Source organism: Procambarus clarkii, chromosome 46 (genome assembly GCF_040958095.1).
Source record: "Procambarus clarkii isolate CNS0578487 chromosome 46, FALCON_Pclarkii_2.0, whole genome shotgun sequence".
Lineage (NCBI taxonomy): Eukaryota > Metazoa > Arthropoda > Malacostraca > Decapoda > Cambaridae > Procambarus > Procambarus clarkii.
In genome coordinates this window covers 20,834,511-20,852,911 of record NC_091195.1, presented here as the reverse complement: position 1 = coordinate 20,852,911, position 18,401 = coordinate 20,834,511, and the positions used below count along the sequence as shown (strand labels likewise).

General features: G+C 49.1%; 1 protein-coding gene across 1 annotated transcript in view; it reads right to left on the bottom strand.

Moving 5' to 3' along the window:
• The window catches only part of LOC123770457 (adhesion G protein-coupled receptor A3), an 83,390-nt gene extending 65,350 nt beyond the window's left edge, over positions 1-18,040 (bottom strand). Inside the window, exon 1 of the mRNA XM_069301812.1 lies at positions 17,958-18,040. Within this exon, the coding sequence (XP_069157913.1) occupies positions 17,958-18,040 (83 nt within the window). The remainder of the gene's footprint in view (positions 1-17,957) is intronic.
• Between the last annotated feature and the right edge of the window lie 361 nt (positions 18,041-18,401).

The window sequence follows — 18,401 nt, the reverse complement described above, 5'->3', positions numbered from 1 at the left end:
CTAACAATGTTTACCTATCAGTGACGACGGGGGATTGAGCTCTAGCTCTCGGTACCCGGCCTACTGGCCTGGCGGGTTATCTTGAGATATCATGAGGTTAATGTGAGATAATTTCGGGGCTTAGCGTCCCCGCGGCCCGGTCCTCGACCAGGCCTCCTTTTTGTTACACATCCCCAGGAAGCAGCCCGTAGCAGCTGTCTAACTCCCAGGTACCTATTTACTGCTAGGTGAACACTAGCATCAGGGTGAAAGAAACTCTACCCATTTGTTTCCGCCTCCACCGGGGATCGAACCCGGACCTCTCAGGACTACGAATCCCGAGCGCTGTCCACTCAGCCGTCAGGCCTCATGACATGCAAATTCGCTTTCAAATTTGGCCTAAATAATGTAGATGGAGGTGGTTTTTACAACTTCTTCCTGTGCATTCCCCTACATTCCTTTGACTTCCACTTGTGTCTTCTTCTCCTGCTTTCTTTCGGTGTGAAGAGGCCATCACTGTCCATCTCTATTCCCGGCAGTATCTTGTATATTGTGGTCATGTCTCCTCTCGTCTAGCCTCTACCGTTGAGAGGTTTAGTTTCATTAACTTATTCTCGTAGCTTAACCCTCTTAGACCAGGCTCCATACTTCAAGTTTCTGGAGAACCTTTATAGTTTGTCAATGGAGAGAGAGAGAGAGAGAGAGAGAGAGAGAGAGAGAGAGAGAGAGAGAGAGAGAGAGGAGACAGAGAGATTAGAGAGAGGGAGGAGACAGAGAGAGATTAGAGAGAGGGAGGAGACAGAGAGAGATTAGAGAGAGGGAGGAGACAGATTAGAGAGAGAGATTAGAGAGATTAGAGAAAGAGAGATTAGAGAGATTAGAGAGAGAAAGAGAGATTAGAGAGATTAGAGAGAGAAAGAGAGATGAGAGAGATTAGAGAGATTAGAGAGAGATTTGAGAGAGAAAGAGAGATGAGAGGGATTAGAGAGATTAGAGAGAGATTTGAGAGAGAAAGAGAGATCAGAGAGATTAGAGAGAGATTTGAGAGAGAAAGAGAGATGAGAGATTAGAGAGATATTAGGGATATTAGAGAGAGATCAGAAATAGACATTAGAGAGACAGAGTACACTAACTCATATAACACCCCACTAATACCATAACTCCGACAGTTTGGTCACTAACTGGACCACCACCGAGGTAATTAACCCCTATATAATGACATAACTCCGACAGTTTGGTCACTAACTGGACCACCACCGAGGTAATTAACCCCTATATAATGACATAACTTCCCAATTACCAAACTGACCCAATAATCACCAACAAATTATTCCTTAAACTATCAAATTAACGCTGACGTCATCACTTCATAATTAATCTGATAATTATTAAAAATTTCAAACTATATTCTGATAATTTAATAATAATTTCACCTATAATTTTTTTATAATAACCAGCCTGATAATTAGCTTCTGATAATTAGTTTACAATAATTACTCCATCACTACCTGCAGCTTGGCAGCTATAATTATCTTAAAGTTTATGATAATTGGTGCTGGGATCACCATACCCGGTCATTACTCCAGAGCATCCTCATCTCCGGCCTCACTGATTCACGTTCAGCATCTCTCGTTTACGGCCTTCCTCGTTCACTGTCGTTCAGGGCTGTTCAGGGGCGTTCAGGGCTGTTCACGGTTGTTCACGGTCGATCAGGGCCGTTCAGGGCTGTTCACGGTTGCTCACGGTCGTTCAGGGCTGTTCACGGTTGTTCACGGTCGTTCAAGGCCGTTCAGGGCTGTTCACGGCTGTTCACGGTCGTTCAGGGCCGTTCACGGTCGTTCACGGTCGTTCAGGGCCGTTCAGGGCTGTTCACGGTTGTTCACGGTCGTTCAGGACCGTTCAGGGCTGTTCACGGTCGTTCAGGGGCGTTCAGGGCTGTTCACGGTCGTTCAGGGCTGTTCACGGTCGTTCAGGGCCATTCAGTTTCGTTCAGGGCCGTGCAGAACCGTTCAAGGTCGTTCAGGGTCGTCCACGACCGTTCTGGGTCGTTCAGGGCCTAAATAATTATTAACGTCCTATCTTTCCCCGAGTCACCTGAAGATAAGAGTACAAGGTGATTCCCTTCACGTGATCAGGACTAAATGATGGGAAGGGAAGACGGGAAGGAAGATGAAGGGAGCAGAAGGCAGAATGATAGGATGGATTACGAGAACTTTCAAATCCAGGGATCCCATCACATCACGGTCGTTCAGGGTCGTTCAGAGCTGTTCACGGTCGTTCAGGGTCGTTCAGAGCTGTTCACGGTCGTTCAGGGTCGTTCAGAGCTGTTCACGGTCGTTCAGGGTCGTTCAGGGCTGTTCACGGTCGTTCAGGGTCGTTCAGAGCTGTTCACGGTCGTTCAGGGTCGTTCAGGGCTGTTCACGGTCGTTCAGGGTCGTTCAGGGCTGTTCACGGTCGTTCAGGGTCGTTCAGAGCTGTTCACGGTCGGAAACGGTTGTACTCTTCAAGTCACTTGTGTTGTCCCGTCTTGAGTACTGCTCAGTACTCACTTCCCCCTTCAGAGCAGGAGAGATTGCTAAAATAGAGGGAATACAGAGAACATATACGGCACGCATAGACCAGATAAAACACCTAAATTATTGGGATCGTCTCAAAGCTCTCCAAATGTACTCTCTAGAAAGGAGACGAGAGAGATACCAAATAATATACACATGGAAAATACTGGAGGGTCAGGTCCCAAATCTACACAGTAAAATAACAACGTACTGGAGTGAACGATATGGAAGAAAATGCAGAATAGAACCAGTGAAGAGCAGAGGTGCCATACCTACCTTGAGGCTACCTTGAGGTGCTTCCGGGGCTTAGTGTCCCCGCGGCCCGGTCGTCGACCAGGCCTCCTGGTTGCTGGACTGATCAACCAGGCTGTTAGACGCGGCTGCTCGCAGCCTGGTTGATCAGGTATCCTTTGGAGGTGCTTATCCAGTTCTCTCTTGAACACTGTGAGGGGTTTGCCAGTTATGTCCCTTATGTGTAGTGGAAGCGTGTTGAACAGTCTCGGGCCTCTGATGTTGATAGAGTTCTCTCTCAGAGTACCTGTTGCACCTCTGCTTTTCAACGGGGGTATTCTGCACATCCTGCCATGTCTTCTGGTCTCATGTGGTGTTATTTCTGTGTGCAGGTTTGGGACCAGCCCCTCTAATATTTTCCACGTGTAAATTATTATGTATCTCTCCCGCCTGCGCTCAAGGGAGTACAGATTTAGGCTCTTTAGTCGGTCCCAGTAATTTAGATGTTTTACTGAGTGGATTCTAGCAGTAAAGGATCTCTGCACGCTCTCTAGGTCAGCAATTTCTCCAGCTTTGAAAGGGGCTGTCATTGTGCAGCAGTACTCCACTCTAGATAGCACAAGCGTTTTGAAAAGTATCATCATCGGTATAGCATCTCTAGTGTGAAAAGTTCTTGTTATCCAACCTGTCATTTTTCTTGCAGTTGTGACGGCTACTTTATTGTGTTCTTTAAAGGTAAGGTCTTCCGACATGAGTACACCCAGGTCCTTTACATTGCCTTTTCGTTCTATGTTATGATTTGCCTGCGTTTTGTACGTGGTTTCTGTTTTTATATTTTCAATTTTTCCGTAGCGCATGAGCTGAAACTTATCCTCGTTGAATACCATATTATTTTCTGTAGCCCATAGAAAGACCTGATCTACATCTGATTGGAGGTTTGCCGTGTCCTCTATGTTGCCAACTCTCATGAAAATCCTAGTGTCATCTGCAAAGGATGATACAGTGCTATAGGTTGTGTTCTGGTCTATGTCCGATATGAGGATGAGAAAAAGTACTGGAGCAAGCACAGTACCCTGGGGGACTGAGCTCTTCACGGTTGATGGGCTGGATTTTATTTTGTTGACTATTACACATTGGGTTCTGTCAGTCAGGAAATTGTAGATCCATCTGCCTATTTTCCCGGTAATTCCTTTTGAACGCATTTTATGTGCAATAACACCATGGTCACATTTATCAAAAGCTTTTGCGAAATCTGTGTAAATTACATCAGCGTTTTGTTTGTCTTCCATAGCATCTAATGCCATATCATAGTGGTCCAGCAACTGCGACAGGCAAGAGCGCCCTGTTCTGAAACCATGTTGTCCGGGGTTATGGAGATGCTGTGATTCCATGTATTTTGTGATCTTACTTCTTAGCACTCTCTCAAAAATTTTTATGATGTGCGATGTTAGTGCTATCGGTCTGTAATTTTTTGCCTCTGCCTTATTTCCTCCTTTATGGAGTGGTGCTATCTCTGCTGTTTTTAGTATGTCAGGGATAACGCCAGTATCTAGGCTTTGTCTCCACAGAATGTGAAGGGCCTGCGATAGTGGTTTTTTTCAGTTCTTGATGAATATGGAGTTCCAAGAATCCGGGCCTGGTGCAGAGTGCATAGGCATACTGTTTATGGCTTCTTCAAAATCTAGTGGGGATAGGGCGACGTCTGATATGTGATTTGATGTTGGTATCATATCCATGAAAAATTCATTTGGGTTATCAATCTTTAGTGCATTTAATGGCTCACTGAAAACAGAGTCGTACTGCTTCCTCAGTAACTCGCTCATTTCTTTGTTGTCATCTGTGAAAGTTCCATCTCCCTTTCGCAGGGGCCCGATGCTAGATGTGGTTTTTGATCTTGATTTTGCATAGGAGAAAAAATATTTCGGATTTCTCTCTATTTCACTGATGGCCTTTTGCTCTCTTTGCCTCTCCTGGGTTTTGTATGATTCTTGTAGCTTGAGTTCAATTGTTTCTATTTCTCTACCTAACCTTCTTCTCCGTTCTTGAGATAGGGTGCGACTCTCAAGTTGTTCCGCGATTCGTTTTCTTCGCCTATATAGGGAACGACGTTCCCGTTCCAATCTGCATCTCTTTCTCTTTTTTCTTAGGGGTATGCGGTTTGAACATATTTCTAGTGCTACTGAGCTTATTTTTTCCAGGCACTGGTTCAGGTTTGCATTTCCTAGCTGTTCTTCCCAGTTTATTTCTGTGAAGTCCTGGTTTATTTGCTCCCAGTTTATCCGTTTATTATTGAAGTTGAATTTGCTGAAATCTCCTCCACCGGGAATCTGGACTGGTTTTGAAGGTCCATTCCCCATGGTTGTCAGAACTTCAATTAAGTTGTGATCTGAGTAACAGGTATTTGTAATCATTATGTTCCCGATCAACTCATCATTATTAGTGAAAATGAGGTCCAGCGTGTTCTCCTTCCTAGTTGGTTCTACTATTTGCTGGTTTAAGGCAAACCTATCGCACATCCGTAGCAGGTCATTTGCATGTGCCTGCTCATTTAGGCTACTTCCTGGTATTCTTTCTGATATTACTGTATTAGCCAGGTGCTTCCATTTCAGGTGCCGTAGGTTGAAGTCCCCAAGCAGGATGATGTTCGGAGCTGGATTTGTGAGGTTTTCCAAGCAGTGCTCTATTTTCATTAGTTGGTCTTTAAACTGCTGAGGGTTTGCCTCCGGTGACTTATATACAAGGACAATAACTACATTTAGGATCTCTATTTTGACTATCAGCACTTCCACCATATCATTTGAGGTGTTTAGCAGCTCAGTACAGATGAGTGTGTCTTTGATGTAGAGGCTGATCCCACCCTGAAGCCGGTGTTTCCTATCACATCTGAAGAGATTGTATTCTGGGATCCATATTTCACCATCAAGGTAGTCCTTTGTGTGAGTTTCCGTTAGGGCTGCAAACACTGCATTTGCCTCATGAAGGAGACCATCTATAAAATGAACTTTGTTGGATTTGCGTGTTTTTATACCCTGGATGTTGGCAAATATAAATGATGTTATCGTGTTAGTGGAAGTGCTGGATGCTTTAATTGGTGTTAATATCTGAGGCTCTGGTAAGGAGGCCACTGTGTTTGCGTCCTCTCTAGCATTTGACCGAGTTGGTGGTAGAGTCTGGTCATTTTTAGCCATTCTTCTCCTCCTCCTCTTGCTAAAAAATTATCCCGGTTGATGGAGTAGTGGCTGTTTTCATAGTGGTAGTCTGTCGGTTTTATTCCCCTGGTACCTCTTATATGAAAAGCTGGGCATTCAGCATTGAAGCACTCTTTCCTGTCCAAAGAGTTCTTGCAAATTTCTGGGTGAAAGAATTCACAGCTTTTGGTACATTTACCTGTATTGAGGAGGTTTCTGCACTTTCTAGGGTGATCGTGTGTACATGTTCCATTTATTCTTCCCGATTCCCCATGCTTACAGGTAGCCCATCTGTAATACCAACAGATTTTGGGGCCTTGTTTTGTTTGTTTCCCTCTGCCAGGGACCGCACTCTGCTGCGGCGCCCCCGACACTGTGCCCTGCTCCGGTGCCTGTGACACTGTGCCCTGCTCCGGTGCCTGTGACACCGCGCTCTGCTCCGGTGCCTGCGACACCGCGCACTGCTCAGGGGTCCCCGACTGATTGTGCCATAGGCACAATCAGAGAACACTGTATAAACATCAGAGGTCCAGTGAAGAGCAGAGGTGCCATAGGCACAATCAGAGAACACTGTATAAACATCAGAGGTCCGCGGTTGTTCAACGTCCTCCCAGCAAGCATAAGAAATATTGCCGGAACAACCGTGGACATCTTCAAGAGGAAACTAGATTTATTCCTCCAAGGAGTGCCGGACCAACCGGGCTGTGGTGGGTATGTGGGCCTGTGGGCCGCTCCAAGCAACAGCCTGGTGGACCAAACTCTCACAAGTCAAGCCTGGCCTCGGGCCGGGCTTGGGCAGTAGAACAACTCCCAGAACCCCATCAACCAGGTATACACCAGGAGGGAAGGTAGGAGGGAGGGAGGGAAGGTAGGAGGGAGGGGAGGGGCAGGAAGCTCACCTGGGAGTAAATAATGGCAGGGTGAAGATGTATGTTGGTGTCCAGGTGTTGACGGACCCTCCACACCTGACTAATGTGGCCCATCACTCACACACCCGCCCCCTTCCCTCTACCCCTTTCCTTACCCTTCTCCCCGTTCCTTCGTCGAAGTGAGTTATTATCAGTTCGTGGTTGCCTTACACCAGTGATGGGGTTCCTCAGGGCTGTCTCTCACCAACCTCACCTCCTGGAGGTTCCTCAGGGCTGTCTCTCACCAACCTCTCCTCCTGGAGGTTCCTCAGGGCTGTCTCTCACCAACCTCTCCTCCTGGAGGTTCCTCAGGGCTGTCTCTCACCAACCTCACCTCCTGGAGGTTCCTCAGGGCTGTCTCTCACCAACCTCACCTCCTGGAGGTTCCTCAGGGCTGTCCCTCACCAACCTCTCCTCCTGGAGGTTAGTCAGGGCTGTCCCTCACCAACCTCTCCTCCTGGAGGTTCCTCAGGGCTGTCCCTCACCAACCTCTCCTCCTGGAGGTTAGTCAGGGCTGTCTCTCACCAACCTCACCTCCTGGAGGTTCCTCAGGGCTGTCTCTCACCAACCTCACCTCCTGGAGGTTCCTCAGGGCTGTCTCTCACCAACCTCACCTCCTGGAGGTTCCTCAGGGCTGTCCCTCACCAACCTCTCCTCCTGGAGGTTAGTCAGGGCTGTCCCTCACCAACCTCTCCTCCTGGAGGTTCCTCAGGGCTGTCCCTCACCAACCTCACCTCCTGGAGGTTAGTCAGGGCTGTCTCTCACCAACCTCTCCTCCTGGAGGTTCCTCAGGGCTGTCCCTCACCAACCTCACCTCCTGGAGGTTCCTCAGGGCTGTCCCTCACCAACCTCTCCTCCTGGAGGTTAGTCAGGGCTGTCCCTCACCAACCTCTCCTCCTGGAGGTTCCTCAGGGCTGTCTCTCACCAACCTCTCCTCCTGGAGGTTCCTCAGGGCTGTCTCTCACCAACCTCTCCTCCTGGAGGTTCCTCAGGGCTGTCCCTCACCAACCTCACCTCCTGGAGGTTCCTCAGGGCTGTCTCTCACCAACCTCTCCTCCTGGAGGTTCCTCAGGGCTGTCCCTCACCAACCTCTCCTCCTGGAGGTTAGTCAGGGCTGTCCCTCACCAACCTCTCCTCCTGGAGGTTCCTCAGGGCTGTCTCTCACCAACCTCACCTCCTGGAGGTTCCTCAGGGCTGTCTCTCACCAACCTCACCTCCTGGAGGTTCCTCAGGGCTGTCTCTCACCAACCTCACCTCCTGGAGGTTCCTCAGGGCTGTCTCTCACCAACCTCACCTCCTGGAGGTTCCTCTGGGCTGTCTCTCACCAACCTCTCCTCCTGGAGGTTCCTCAGGGCTGTCTCTCACCAACCTCTCCTCCTGGAGGTTCCTCAGGGCTGTCTCTCACCAACCTCTCCTCCTGGAGGTTAGTCAGGGCTGTCCCTCACCAACCTCTCCTCCTGGAGGTTCCTCAGGGCTGTCTCTCACCAACCTCACCTCCTGGAGGTTCCTCAGGGCTGTCTCTCACCAACCTCTCCTCCTGGAGGTTCCTCAGGGCTGTCCCTCACCAACCTCTCCTCCTGGAGGTTAGTCAGGGCTGTCCCTCACCAACCTCTCCTCCTGGAGGTTCCTCAGGGCTGTCTCTCACCAACCTCTCCTCCTGGAGGTTCCTCAGGGCTGTCTCTCACCAACCTCACCTCCTGGAGGTTCCTCAGGGCTGTCTCTCACCAACCTCACCTCCTGGAGGTTCCTCAGGGCTGTCTCTCACCAACCTCTCCTCCTGGAGGTTCCTCAGGGCTGTCTCTCACCAACCTCTCCTCCTGGAGGTTAGTCAGGGCTGTCCCTCACCAACCTCACCTCCTGGAGGTTCCTCAGGGCTGTCTCTCACCAACCTCTCCTCCTGGAGGTTCCTCAGGGCTGTCTCTCACCAACCTCACCTCCTGGAGGTTCCTCAGGGCTGTCCCTCACCAACCTCACCTCCTGGAGGTTCCTCAGGGCTGTCCCTCACCAACCTCACCTCCTGGAGGTTCCTCAGGGCTGTCCCTCACCAACCTCACCTCCTGGAGGTTCCTCAGGGCTGTCTCTCACCAACCTCACCTCCTGGAGGTTCCTCAGGGCTGTCCCTCACCAACCTCTCCTCCTGGAGGTTCCTCAGGGCTGTCTCTCACCAACCTCACCTCCTGGAGGTTAGCTTCTATTATAAATTGTTGCTGGACACTTGGAGAAAGTTTTCTGGGAAGATATCAGCAGGTGATAACTGGGCGGCCGCGAGGCTCCAGTAACACTCCGCCCACCAAAGTAGTCCCTTCTCACCTGCACACTGTTTACGAATAATGTGTACCGGAATAGCCAATAGAATCAACCACGTATGAACCAGGTATCAACCAGGTATCAACCAGGTATCAACCGGGTATCAACCGGGTATCAACCAGGTATCAACCGGGTATCAACCGGGTATCAACCAGGTATCAACCAGGTATCAACTGGGTATCAACCGGGTATCAACCGGGTATTAACCGGGTATCAACCAGGTATCAACCAGGTATCAACCGGGTATCAACCAGGTATCAACCAGGTATCAACCAGGTATCAACCACGTATGAACCAGGTATCAACCAGGTATCAACCAGGTATCAACCAGGTATCAACCAGGTATCAACCGGGTATCAACCGGGTATTAACCGGGTATCAACCAGGTATCAACCAGGTATCAACCAGGTATCAACCGGGTATTAACCGGGTATCAACCAGGTATCAACCAGGTATCAACCAGGTATCAACCGGGTATCATCCAGGTATCAACCAGTTATCAACCAGGTATCAACCAGGTATCAACCAGGTATCAACCAGTCAAACTATACAGGCGAGGAGTCACAATAACGTGGCTGAAGTATGTTGACCAGACCACACACTAGAAGGTGAAGGGACGACGACGTTTCGGTCCGTCCTGGACCATTCTCAAGTCATTGTGAGAATGGTCCAGGACGGACCGAAACGTCGTCGTCCCTTCACCTTCTAGTGTGTGGTCTGGTCCACATTTTTCAGCCAAACTATGTTAAGGAAAAATGGCCTCAAATCCACCAGCATGTATGGAGGAATATGGTAAGTGAAGTACATAAAAGGCTTCTTGAGGTTATCTTGAGATGATTTCGGGGCTTTAGTGTCCCCGCGGCCCGGTCCTCGACCAGGCCTCCACCCCCAGAAAGCAGCCCGTGACAGCTGACTAACTCCCAAGTACCTATTTACTGCTAGGTAACAGGGGCATAGGGTGAAAGAAACTCTGCCCATTGTTTCTCGCCGGCGCCTGGGATCGAACCCAGGACCACAGGATCACAAGTCCAGCGTGCTGTCCGCTCGGCCGACCGGCTCCTCACTTGATCGGTAATGTTAAAGAACAGAGTATTAATGGGCGATGACGCAAGAGTGGCGGACGCCATCTTTGACCCGAGGAGAGGAGGACCATTGCCCTTATTTACCCAGGGTTTTCTCCGGCCGAACACTCAGATAAGCCATAGTTTTATCTTAAGAGTATTGCAAGATAGGGTAGAGTACTCGGGCCGTCTATGGTACTGTTTTATGAGAGTCCAGGCTGTTGTTGTTGTTGATTTAGCTACTCCGAACGAAATGTCCATGTAGCACGGTCTATGGTGAGCCCGTAAAGAGCGTCCAGGTTTCCTAGTGGTTTATATATGTGTCACCGGTGGGTAGGTGTGGCAGGTGTGTACACAGTTCCAGGTTTGGGACCGAGAGCCATAGGGTGTCCAGAGGCAGTTTGGGAGTTGTTATAACCAAGTTGTTACCTTCAGAGTGACCTTAAGGTGTAAGGAGCACACTTATCGTCTTATGTTATACAGTGTCTTCTACATATAAAGCTTGGTCTTATGTACGTGGGTGTTTCCCTGCTCCTTGAATTCCCTTGGCTCATTTGTTTTTAATTATAAGGGGGAAAGCGCCAAGCCATTACGACTATATAACACTGGGAAGGAGTCAGGATAAGGATTTGGGATGGGACGGGGGGAAGGAATGTGGCCAATCACTTCTGGACGGTCGGGGATTGAACGCCGACCTGCATGACGCCAGACCGTCGCTCTACCGTCCAAAGTGACTGGGTCCTTCTTGGCCAGGGGGTAAAATAGGGGGTAAAAGCCCCTATTTCCCCTAGACAACATTTACAAGTCATGACCACACACCGTAGGCGGGTCAAGGTACTTGGCTGCTACTCCTCTTCCGTGGGGAAGTGCAGTCAACCATTTTGTTTCAGAAAAAGCTGCCACCCTCTGTCAATGCGGCCAACCACATTGGGTAGGACGGTAGAGCAACGGTCTGACTTCTTGCAGGTCTGTGTTCAATCCCCCTTGCCTCTGTCAAAGCACTGTTGTCAGCCAGCTCCAGGAGCTGTTGAGCAGTCCCTCCTACACATTGTAATGAAACCCCCATTTTCTGTTGGTCCACAGGGACCTCCCTTTCCAGCGCTGTTGCCAGCTTCCCTGGGAGTGTCCCTAGTGTGTCCCTGAGTTTAGGTTGGCATCTCAAACCTTCCCTGATAGAGCAAGCTTGACATACCCACGCGCAAGACAGCTCGTCCTCCAAACAAAGACCCATAGGTGATTCCATGCACCCGCCAAACCCCCCAGCTGTTTATGAATGAAAAGCGGTTTACACACGACTCACAACTGCTGACGTTCGAACATATCCGGAACAAGTGCTTCACTGACGACTGGTGTTCGAATCACAACGCTATAAATGCTTCACCCACGTACTACAAATACAAATAATCGCCAACAGAACCTAAACACCTAACCTAACCTATGCCTATATATGCACAATATGCTAATATATTATAATATTAATTTATACTCGAGAAAATTCCCGTTTTGAATGAACAACATGTAAAAGTTTATGAATGCGTCTGTGGGGTCGACCGCTGGATGTAATGGACTTGAGTCGAGGACGAGTTGCGCAAGAAGTGCTGGCCCGGTTGGTCCAGCACTTCTTGCAGGAAACTGCACGTTTTTCTTCAAGAATTCAACTGTGTTCCGGCAATATTTCTTATGCTTGCTGGGAGGACGTTGAACAACCGCGGGCCTCTGATGTTTATACAGTGTTCTCTGATTGTGCCTATGGCACCCCTGCTCTTCACTGGACCTCTGATGTTTATACAGTGTTCTCTGATTGTGCCTATGGCACCTCTGCTCTTCACTGGACCTCTGATGTCCTCTGATGTTTATACAGTGTTCTCTGATTGTGCCTATGGCACCTCTGCTCTTCACTGGTTCTATTCTGCATTTTCTTCCATATCGTTCACTCCAGTACGTTGTTATTTTACTGTGTAGATTTGGGACCTGTCCCTCCAGTATCTTCCAGGTGTATATTATTTGGTATCTCTCTCGTCTTCTTTCTAGAGAGAACATTTGGAGAGCTTTGAGACGATCCCAATAATTTAGGTGTTTTATCTGGTCTATGCGTGCCGTATATGTTCTCTGTATTCCCTCTACTTCAGCAATCTCTCCTGCTCTGAAGGGGAAAAAACAGGAGAGACATTCACTACAAAAATCATCATTACACTTTATATACACTAAAGTAGCACTAAAGTAGTGCACTTAAGTAGTAATTCTCAAAAGAATGCACCAAGTAGAGCTCTTTAACGCTGTGTCGCGTAATATGTGGGTTGTGTGTGGCCTATTTTCTCCTATTCCACATTCCATAATGTGACATTTGACTCACGTTTAATTCCTCTAAATCTAAGAATCGTCTAAATGTTTCAATTTACCCAGTAGCTTAGCATCACCAGCAAACGTGTTCATATACTTCTGTGTTCCCTCTGGTAGATCGTTCATGTTGACAATGAACAATGTTCTCCAGTGTTCTTCACCTGTCAAAAGTTCTAATTGTTTGTCTGATGTTGTAACTACCACGCAGTTCAACTGCACGGGTCTGTAATATAGTGAGTCTTCTCTCGGAAGAATCTGCTAAGATTCCTGTACATAAAGGTGTCTGAAAAATACAAAAATCTATACATAAACATCTTTATCATTAGTGTAAGATTCCAGCCTAACTAATTTAGATATATCTCTGATATCAAGCTTTTAATACTTCCTTCAAACCCGGTAAATGTGTTTTAAACTTTTACGAACTTTAAACAAAAATGGGAAACTCATATTTAATAATATTTTATATAGTTTCCTATATGTTTACGGTCTGTAAAATATATCTAGAGGCACTGGAAGAGAACACCCACTAACATTTCGAACGCCTATCCGACCAGGCCACTTTGGTCCGTAAGGCCTAGAGACCAAGTGGCTTGACAGCTCTCTTAACGAACCTCTTGTCTTAACAGCCCGTCTGCGACTACCCGCTACCCGACAATGAGGAGAATAACCCCATTTATTATTGGGTTCCAATCCTGGGCTCCGTTGTGAGTCGTAAAGACAAGGTGAGGAAAGTGGCAGTGCTTGAAGAGTTCTTACAGTGCCACGGTCAGGTGCCTGCCAGTGTCTCAGAGATCAACTGGGGTCATGTGCTGGTCCGCGCGGCCTTAGCGGCATTGTCGATTGGCATCCGTGTGTTGTACGAGCTGAGCTTATCCGCCCAAGACGACACTGTTCTTGGCGGCGACGACACTGCTGTTGACGGCGGCGACGACACTGCTGTTGACGGCGGCAACACCGACGACGACGACGACACCGACGACGACACCGACGATAACACCGACGATAACACCGACGACAACACCGACGACGACGACGACGACGACACCGACGACGACACCGACGATAACACCGACGATAACACCGACGACAACACCGACGACGACGACGACACCGACGACGACACCGACGACGACACCGACGATAACACCGACGACGACGACACCGGTGACGACACCGACGACGACGACACCGGTGACGACACCGACGATAACACCGACGACAACGACACCGACGATAACACCGACGACAACGACACCGACGATAACACCGACGACAACACCGACGATAACACCGACGACAACGACACCGACGATAACACCGACGACAACACCGACGACACCGACTTCGAGAATTGATTCCCTGCTCGAGACCTGGTTGCTGGGGTTCTGGGAGTTGTTCCACTGCCCAAGCCCGGCCTGACGTGTGAGAGTCTGATCCACCAGGCTGTTGCTTGACGACGAAGAGGCCGACGTGCAAGTGTCCGGGGTCTTTGCGGAACGTTAACGATGCCGTGGAGGACATAAAGACTCGAACATACGAGCGCCAAGACATCAGGGAACTTCGTTCTCGGCACACAGCCGCGCTCCGGCCCATTAATAGTAAGGAAAAGGTGTGCAAATATCCCACCTCAACCGACGAAGTCGGGTACATCTTCCCGTCTGATGTCAAGCCCGACCGAAGTATGAGTCGTCTTCGAAGTATGAGTCGTCTTCGAAGTATGTCGAAGTATGAGGCCGAAGAGAAGAACATTTTATCGTTTGGTATGAAGCCCGACCAAGCCTCTGGGGTAGGCCTAGAACTGAAGGGGGCAGAACCCCCTGACAGTACTAAAGATGGTACCTTGGTACCATCTTTGTTACTGTGTGTGTGTGTGTGTGTGTGTGTGTGTGTGTGTGTGTGTGTGTGTGAGAAGGGTAGGGAAGGTGGTGAAGGGTAGGGAAGGTGGTGAAGGGTAGGGAAGGTGGTGTAGGGTAGGGAAGGTGGTGAAGGGTAGGGAAGGTGGTGTAGGGTAGGGAAGGTGGTGAAGGGCAGGGAAGGTGGTGAAGGGTAGGGTAGTTGGTGAAGGGTAGGGAAGGTGGTGAAGGGTAGGGAAGGTGGTGAAGGGTAGGGAAGGTGGTGAAGGGCAGGGAAGGTGGTGAAGGGCAGGGAAGGTGGTGAAGGGTAGGGAAGGTGGTGAAGGGCAGGGAAGGTGGTGAAGGGCAGGGAAGATAGTGAAGGGCAGGGAAGGTGGTGAAGGGCAGGGAAGGTGGTGAAGGGCAGGGAAGGTAGTGAAGGGCAGGGAAGGTGGTGAAGGGCAGGGAAGGTAGTGAAGGGCAGGGAAGGTGGTGAAGGGTAGGGAAGGTGGTGAAGGGCAGGGAAGGTGGTGAAGGGCAGGGAAGATAGTGAAGGGCAGGGAAGGTGGTGAAGGGCAGGGAAGGTGGTGAAGGGCAGGGAAGGTAGTGAAGGGCAGGGAAGGTGGTGAAGGGCAGGGAAGGTAGTGAAGGGCAGGGAAGATAGTGAAGGGCAGGGAAGGTGGTGAAGGGCAGGGAAGGTGGTGAAGGGCAGGGAAGGTAGTGAAGGGCAGGGAAGGTGGTGAAGGGCAGGGAAGGTAGTGAAGGGCAGGGAAGGTGGTGAAGGGCAGGGAAGATAGTGAAGGGCAGGGAAGGTGGTGAAGGGCAGGGAAGGTAGTGAAGGGCAGGGAAGGTGGTGAAGGGCAGGGAAGGTGGTGAAGGGCAGGGAAGGTGGTGAAGGGCAGGGAAGGTAGTGAAGGGCAGGGAAGGTAGTGAAGGGCAGGGAAGGTGGTGAAGGGCAGGGAAGGTAGTGAAGGGCAGGGAAGGTAGTGAAGGGCAGGGAAGGTGGTGAAGGGCAGGGAAGGTAGTGAAGGGCAGGGAAGGTGGTGAAGGGCAGGGAAGATAGTGAAGGGCAGGGAAGGTGGTGAAGGGCAGGGAAGGTAGTGAAGGGCAGGGAAGGTGGTGAAGGGCAGGGAAGGTGGTGAAGGGCAGGGAAGGTGGTGAAGGGCAGGGAAGGTGGTGAAGGGCAGGGAAGGTGGTGAAGGGCAGGGAAGGTAGTGAAGGGCAGGGAAGGTGGTGAAGGGCAGGGAAGGTAGTGAAGGGCAGGGAAGGTGGTGAAGGGCAGGGAAGGTAGTGAAGGGCAGGGAAGGTAGTGAAAGGCAGGGAAGGTAGTGAAGGGCAGGGAAGGTGGTGAAGGGCAGGGAAGGTAGTGAAGGGCAGGGGACATCAACTGAAAAGTACCAAAGTACCACCTTAGTACCTCCTCATACCGGCGAGAAGTATGAGGTAGACCCACACCACATATACCCCTAACCAGGAGCACCAACCCAACCTAACCTACACCAAGACTGCACAACTACAGCCCAATAGGCTCAGGAACCTGTACACCAGTAGATTGACAGTTGAGAGGCGGGACCAAAGAGCCAGAGCTCAACCCCCGCAAGCACAACTAGGTGAGTAGAACTACTTGAGTAGACTCACATCTACCTACACCTCGCCTTATACGACATAGTGTATGTAATGAAAAACTTGCTATGTATCTACTTTCTACATACAATGCGTTACGATAACGAGGCTGATATCTGACATTATGACTGATATATCGCCTTGATATATCGCCTTGATATATCGCCTTGATATTGGAAATTATGACTGAAATTATGTCAGTTTCCCGGAGAGACCGAAAAATGAGCAGTGTTGGTTACGAACCTGGGGCCAGATTCACGAAGCAGTTACGCAAGCACTTACGAACCTGGGGCCAGATTCACGAAGCAGTTACGCAAGCACTTACGAACCTGGGGACAGATTCACGAAGCAGATACGCAAGCACTTACGAACCTGGGGACAGATTCACGAAGCAGTCACGCAAGCACTTACGAACCTGGGGCCAGATTCACGAAGCAGTTACGCAAGCACTTACGAACCTGGGGACAGATTCACGAAGCAGTTACGCAAGCACTTACGAACCTGGTGCCAGATTCACGAAGCAGTTACGCAAGCACTTACGAACGTGTACATCTTTCCTCAATCTTTGGCGGCTTTGGTTACATTTATTAAACAGTTTACAAGCAGGAAAACTTGCCAATCAACTGTTGTTATTGTTATAAACAGCCTCCTGGTGCTTCGGAGCTCATTAACTGTTTAATAATTGTAAACAAAGCCGCCAAAGAATGAGAAAAGATGGACAGGTTCGTAAGTGCTGGTGTAACTGCTTCGTGAATCTGGCCCCAGGTTCGTAAGTGCTGGTGTAACTGCTTCGTGAATCTGGCCCCAGGTTCGTAAGTGCTTGCGTAACTGTTTCGTGAATCTGGCCCCAGGTTCGCAAGTGCTTGCGTAACTGCTTCGTGAATCTGGCCCCAGGTTCGTAAGTGCTTGCGTAACTGTTTCGTGAATCTGGCCCCAGGTTCGTAAGTGCTTGCGTAACTGTTTCGTGAATCTGGCCCCAGGTTAGTAAGTGCTTGCGTAACTGCTTCGTGAATCTGGCCCCCAGGTTCGTAAGTGCTTGCGTAACTGTTTCGTGAATCTGGCCCCAGGTTCGTAAGTGCTTGCGTAACTGTTTCGTGAATCTGGCCCCAGGTTCGTAAGTGCTTGCGTAACTGTTTCGTAAATCTGGTCCCAGGTTAGTAAGTGCTTGCGTAACTGTTTCGTAAATCTGGCCCCAGGTTCGTAAGTGCTTGCGTAACTGTTTCGTGAATCTGGCCCCAGGTTCGTAAGTGCTTGCGTAACTGCTTCATGAATCTGGCCCCAGGTGTATGGTTTGGTCATCATATTTACTTTCTCTGTGCATCTGTAGATGTCGTAGAGAGCTTCAAGAGAATGCGTCCTGTAGCGACATGCGCCAGGCTCAATAAACCAGTAAAAATGAACTTTGGAGAGTTAATTTTTCAACTTCCCTCCCCAAGTGTAGAACACGATGAATTTTTTTCGAAGATTGGCGCTGGAATTATTGCATTAAACTACTGAATAACAATTCAGTAAGACACGCACATTATCTATGTATAAAATAGAATGAATGTTTGTCCTGAATAGGCCAGATGCTTAGGGCAAGCCTCATTAAACTCTGCAGGGTGACTGGGAGAGGATAAGGGCGTGTCATAAGCAGGTCGGGGTCAGCCCCATTGCCCCTTGTTTAAGAGGAGGCGATTTCCATGGCGACCCCCTGTTATAAAGTCTGATAGGGAGAGTTTGTCTATAAAGGTTTTTCACCTGTCCATAATATTGCATATGTTGAGACGTAACGTGCATTTTCTGATGGCAGATCATCCCAGACGCTGCCTTGATCTAGTGAGCTACGACATGGTCAAAAGAGTTGAAACCAGAAGTTGTACCTAACTAGGATCCTGCAGCCTCTCCGAGACACACTCACTCTCTCCCCCACAACCCCAGACGTGATACTCACAGCTTGCGGAGGTTGGAGAGGTTGGCGAAGGCTCCAGGCTCTATCACGCTAATTTCATTCTTCCTCAAGTATCTGAAATACATAGAAAGATATTACACACAGAAATCACAATAGCGTGATGCATCAAATGAACAAATCCACAAGGGCCCTGACGAGGAGGTTCGAATCCTCTTCACGGCCCTTGTGGATTTGTTCATTAAAAAGATATTATTATTAGTATTTTAAGTCATTCAACCACAGAGAATAAAGTCATGTTCATTACCAGGACAACATAGAAGGGTCCAGCAATATCTATGACTGGTATCTATATCTAACTTGATTATCTATAATTTATGCAGTACAGTCATCAGATGGGTCTACCGCTAAGTGGACAATTAATGACCTCTATATCTATAATTATATCTATATCGACCCCTCTATATCTTAACCCTCTGCTGTGTGAAT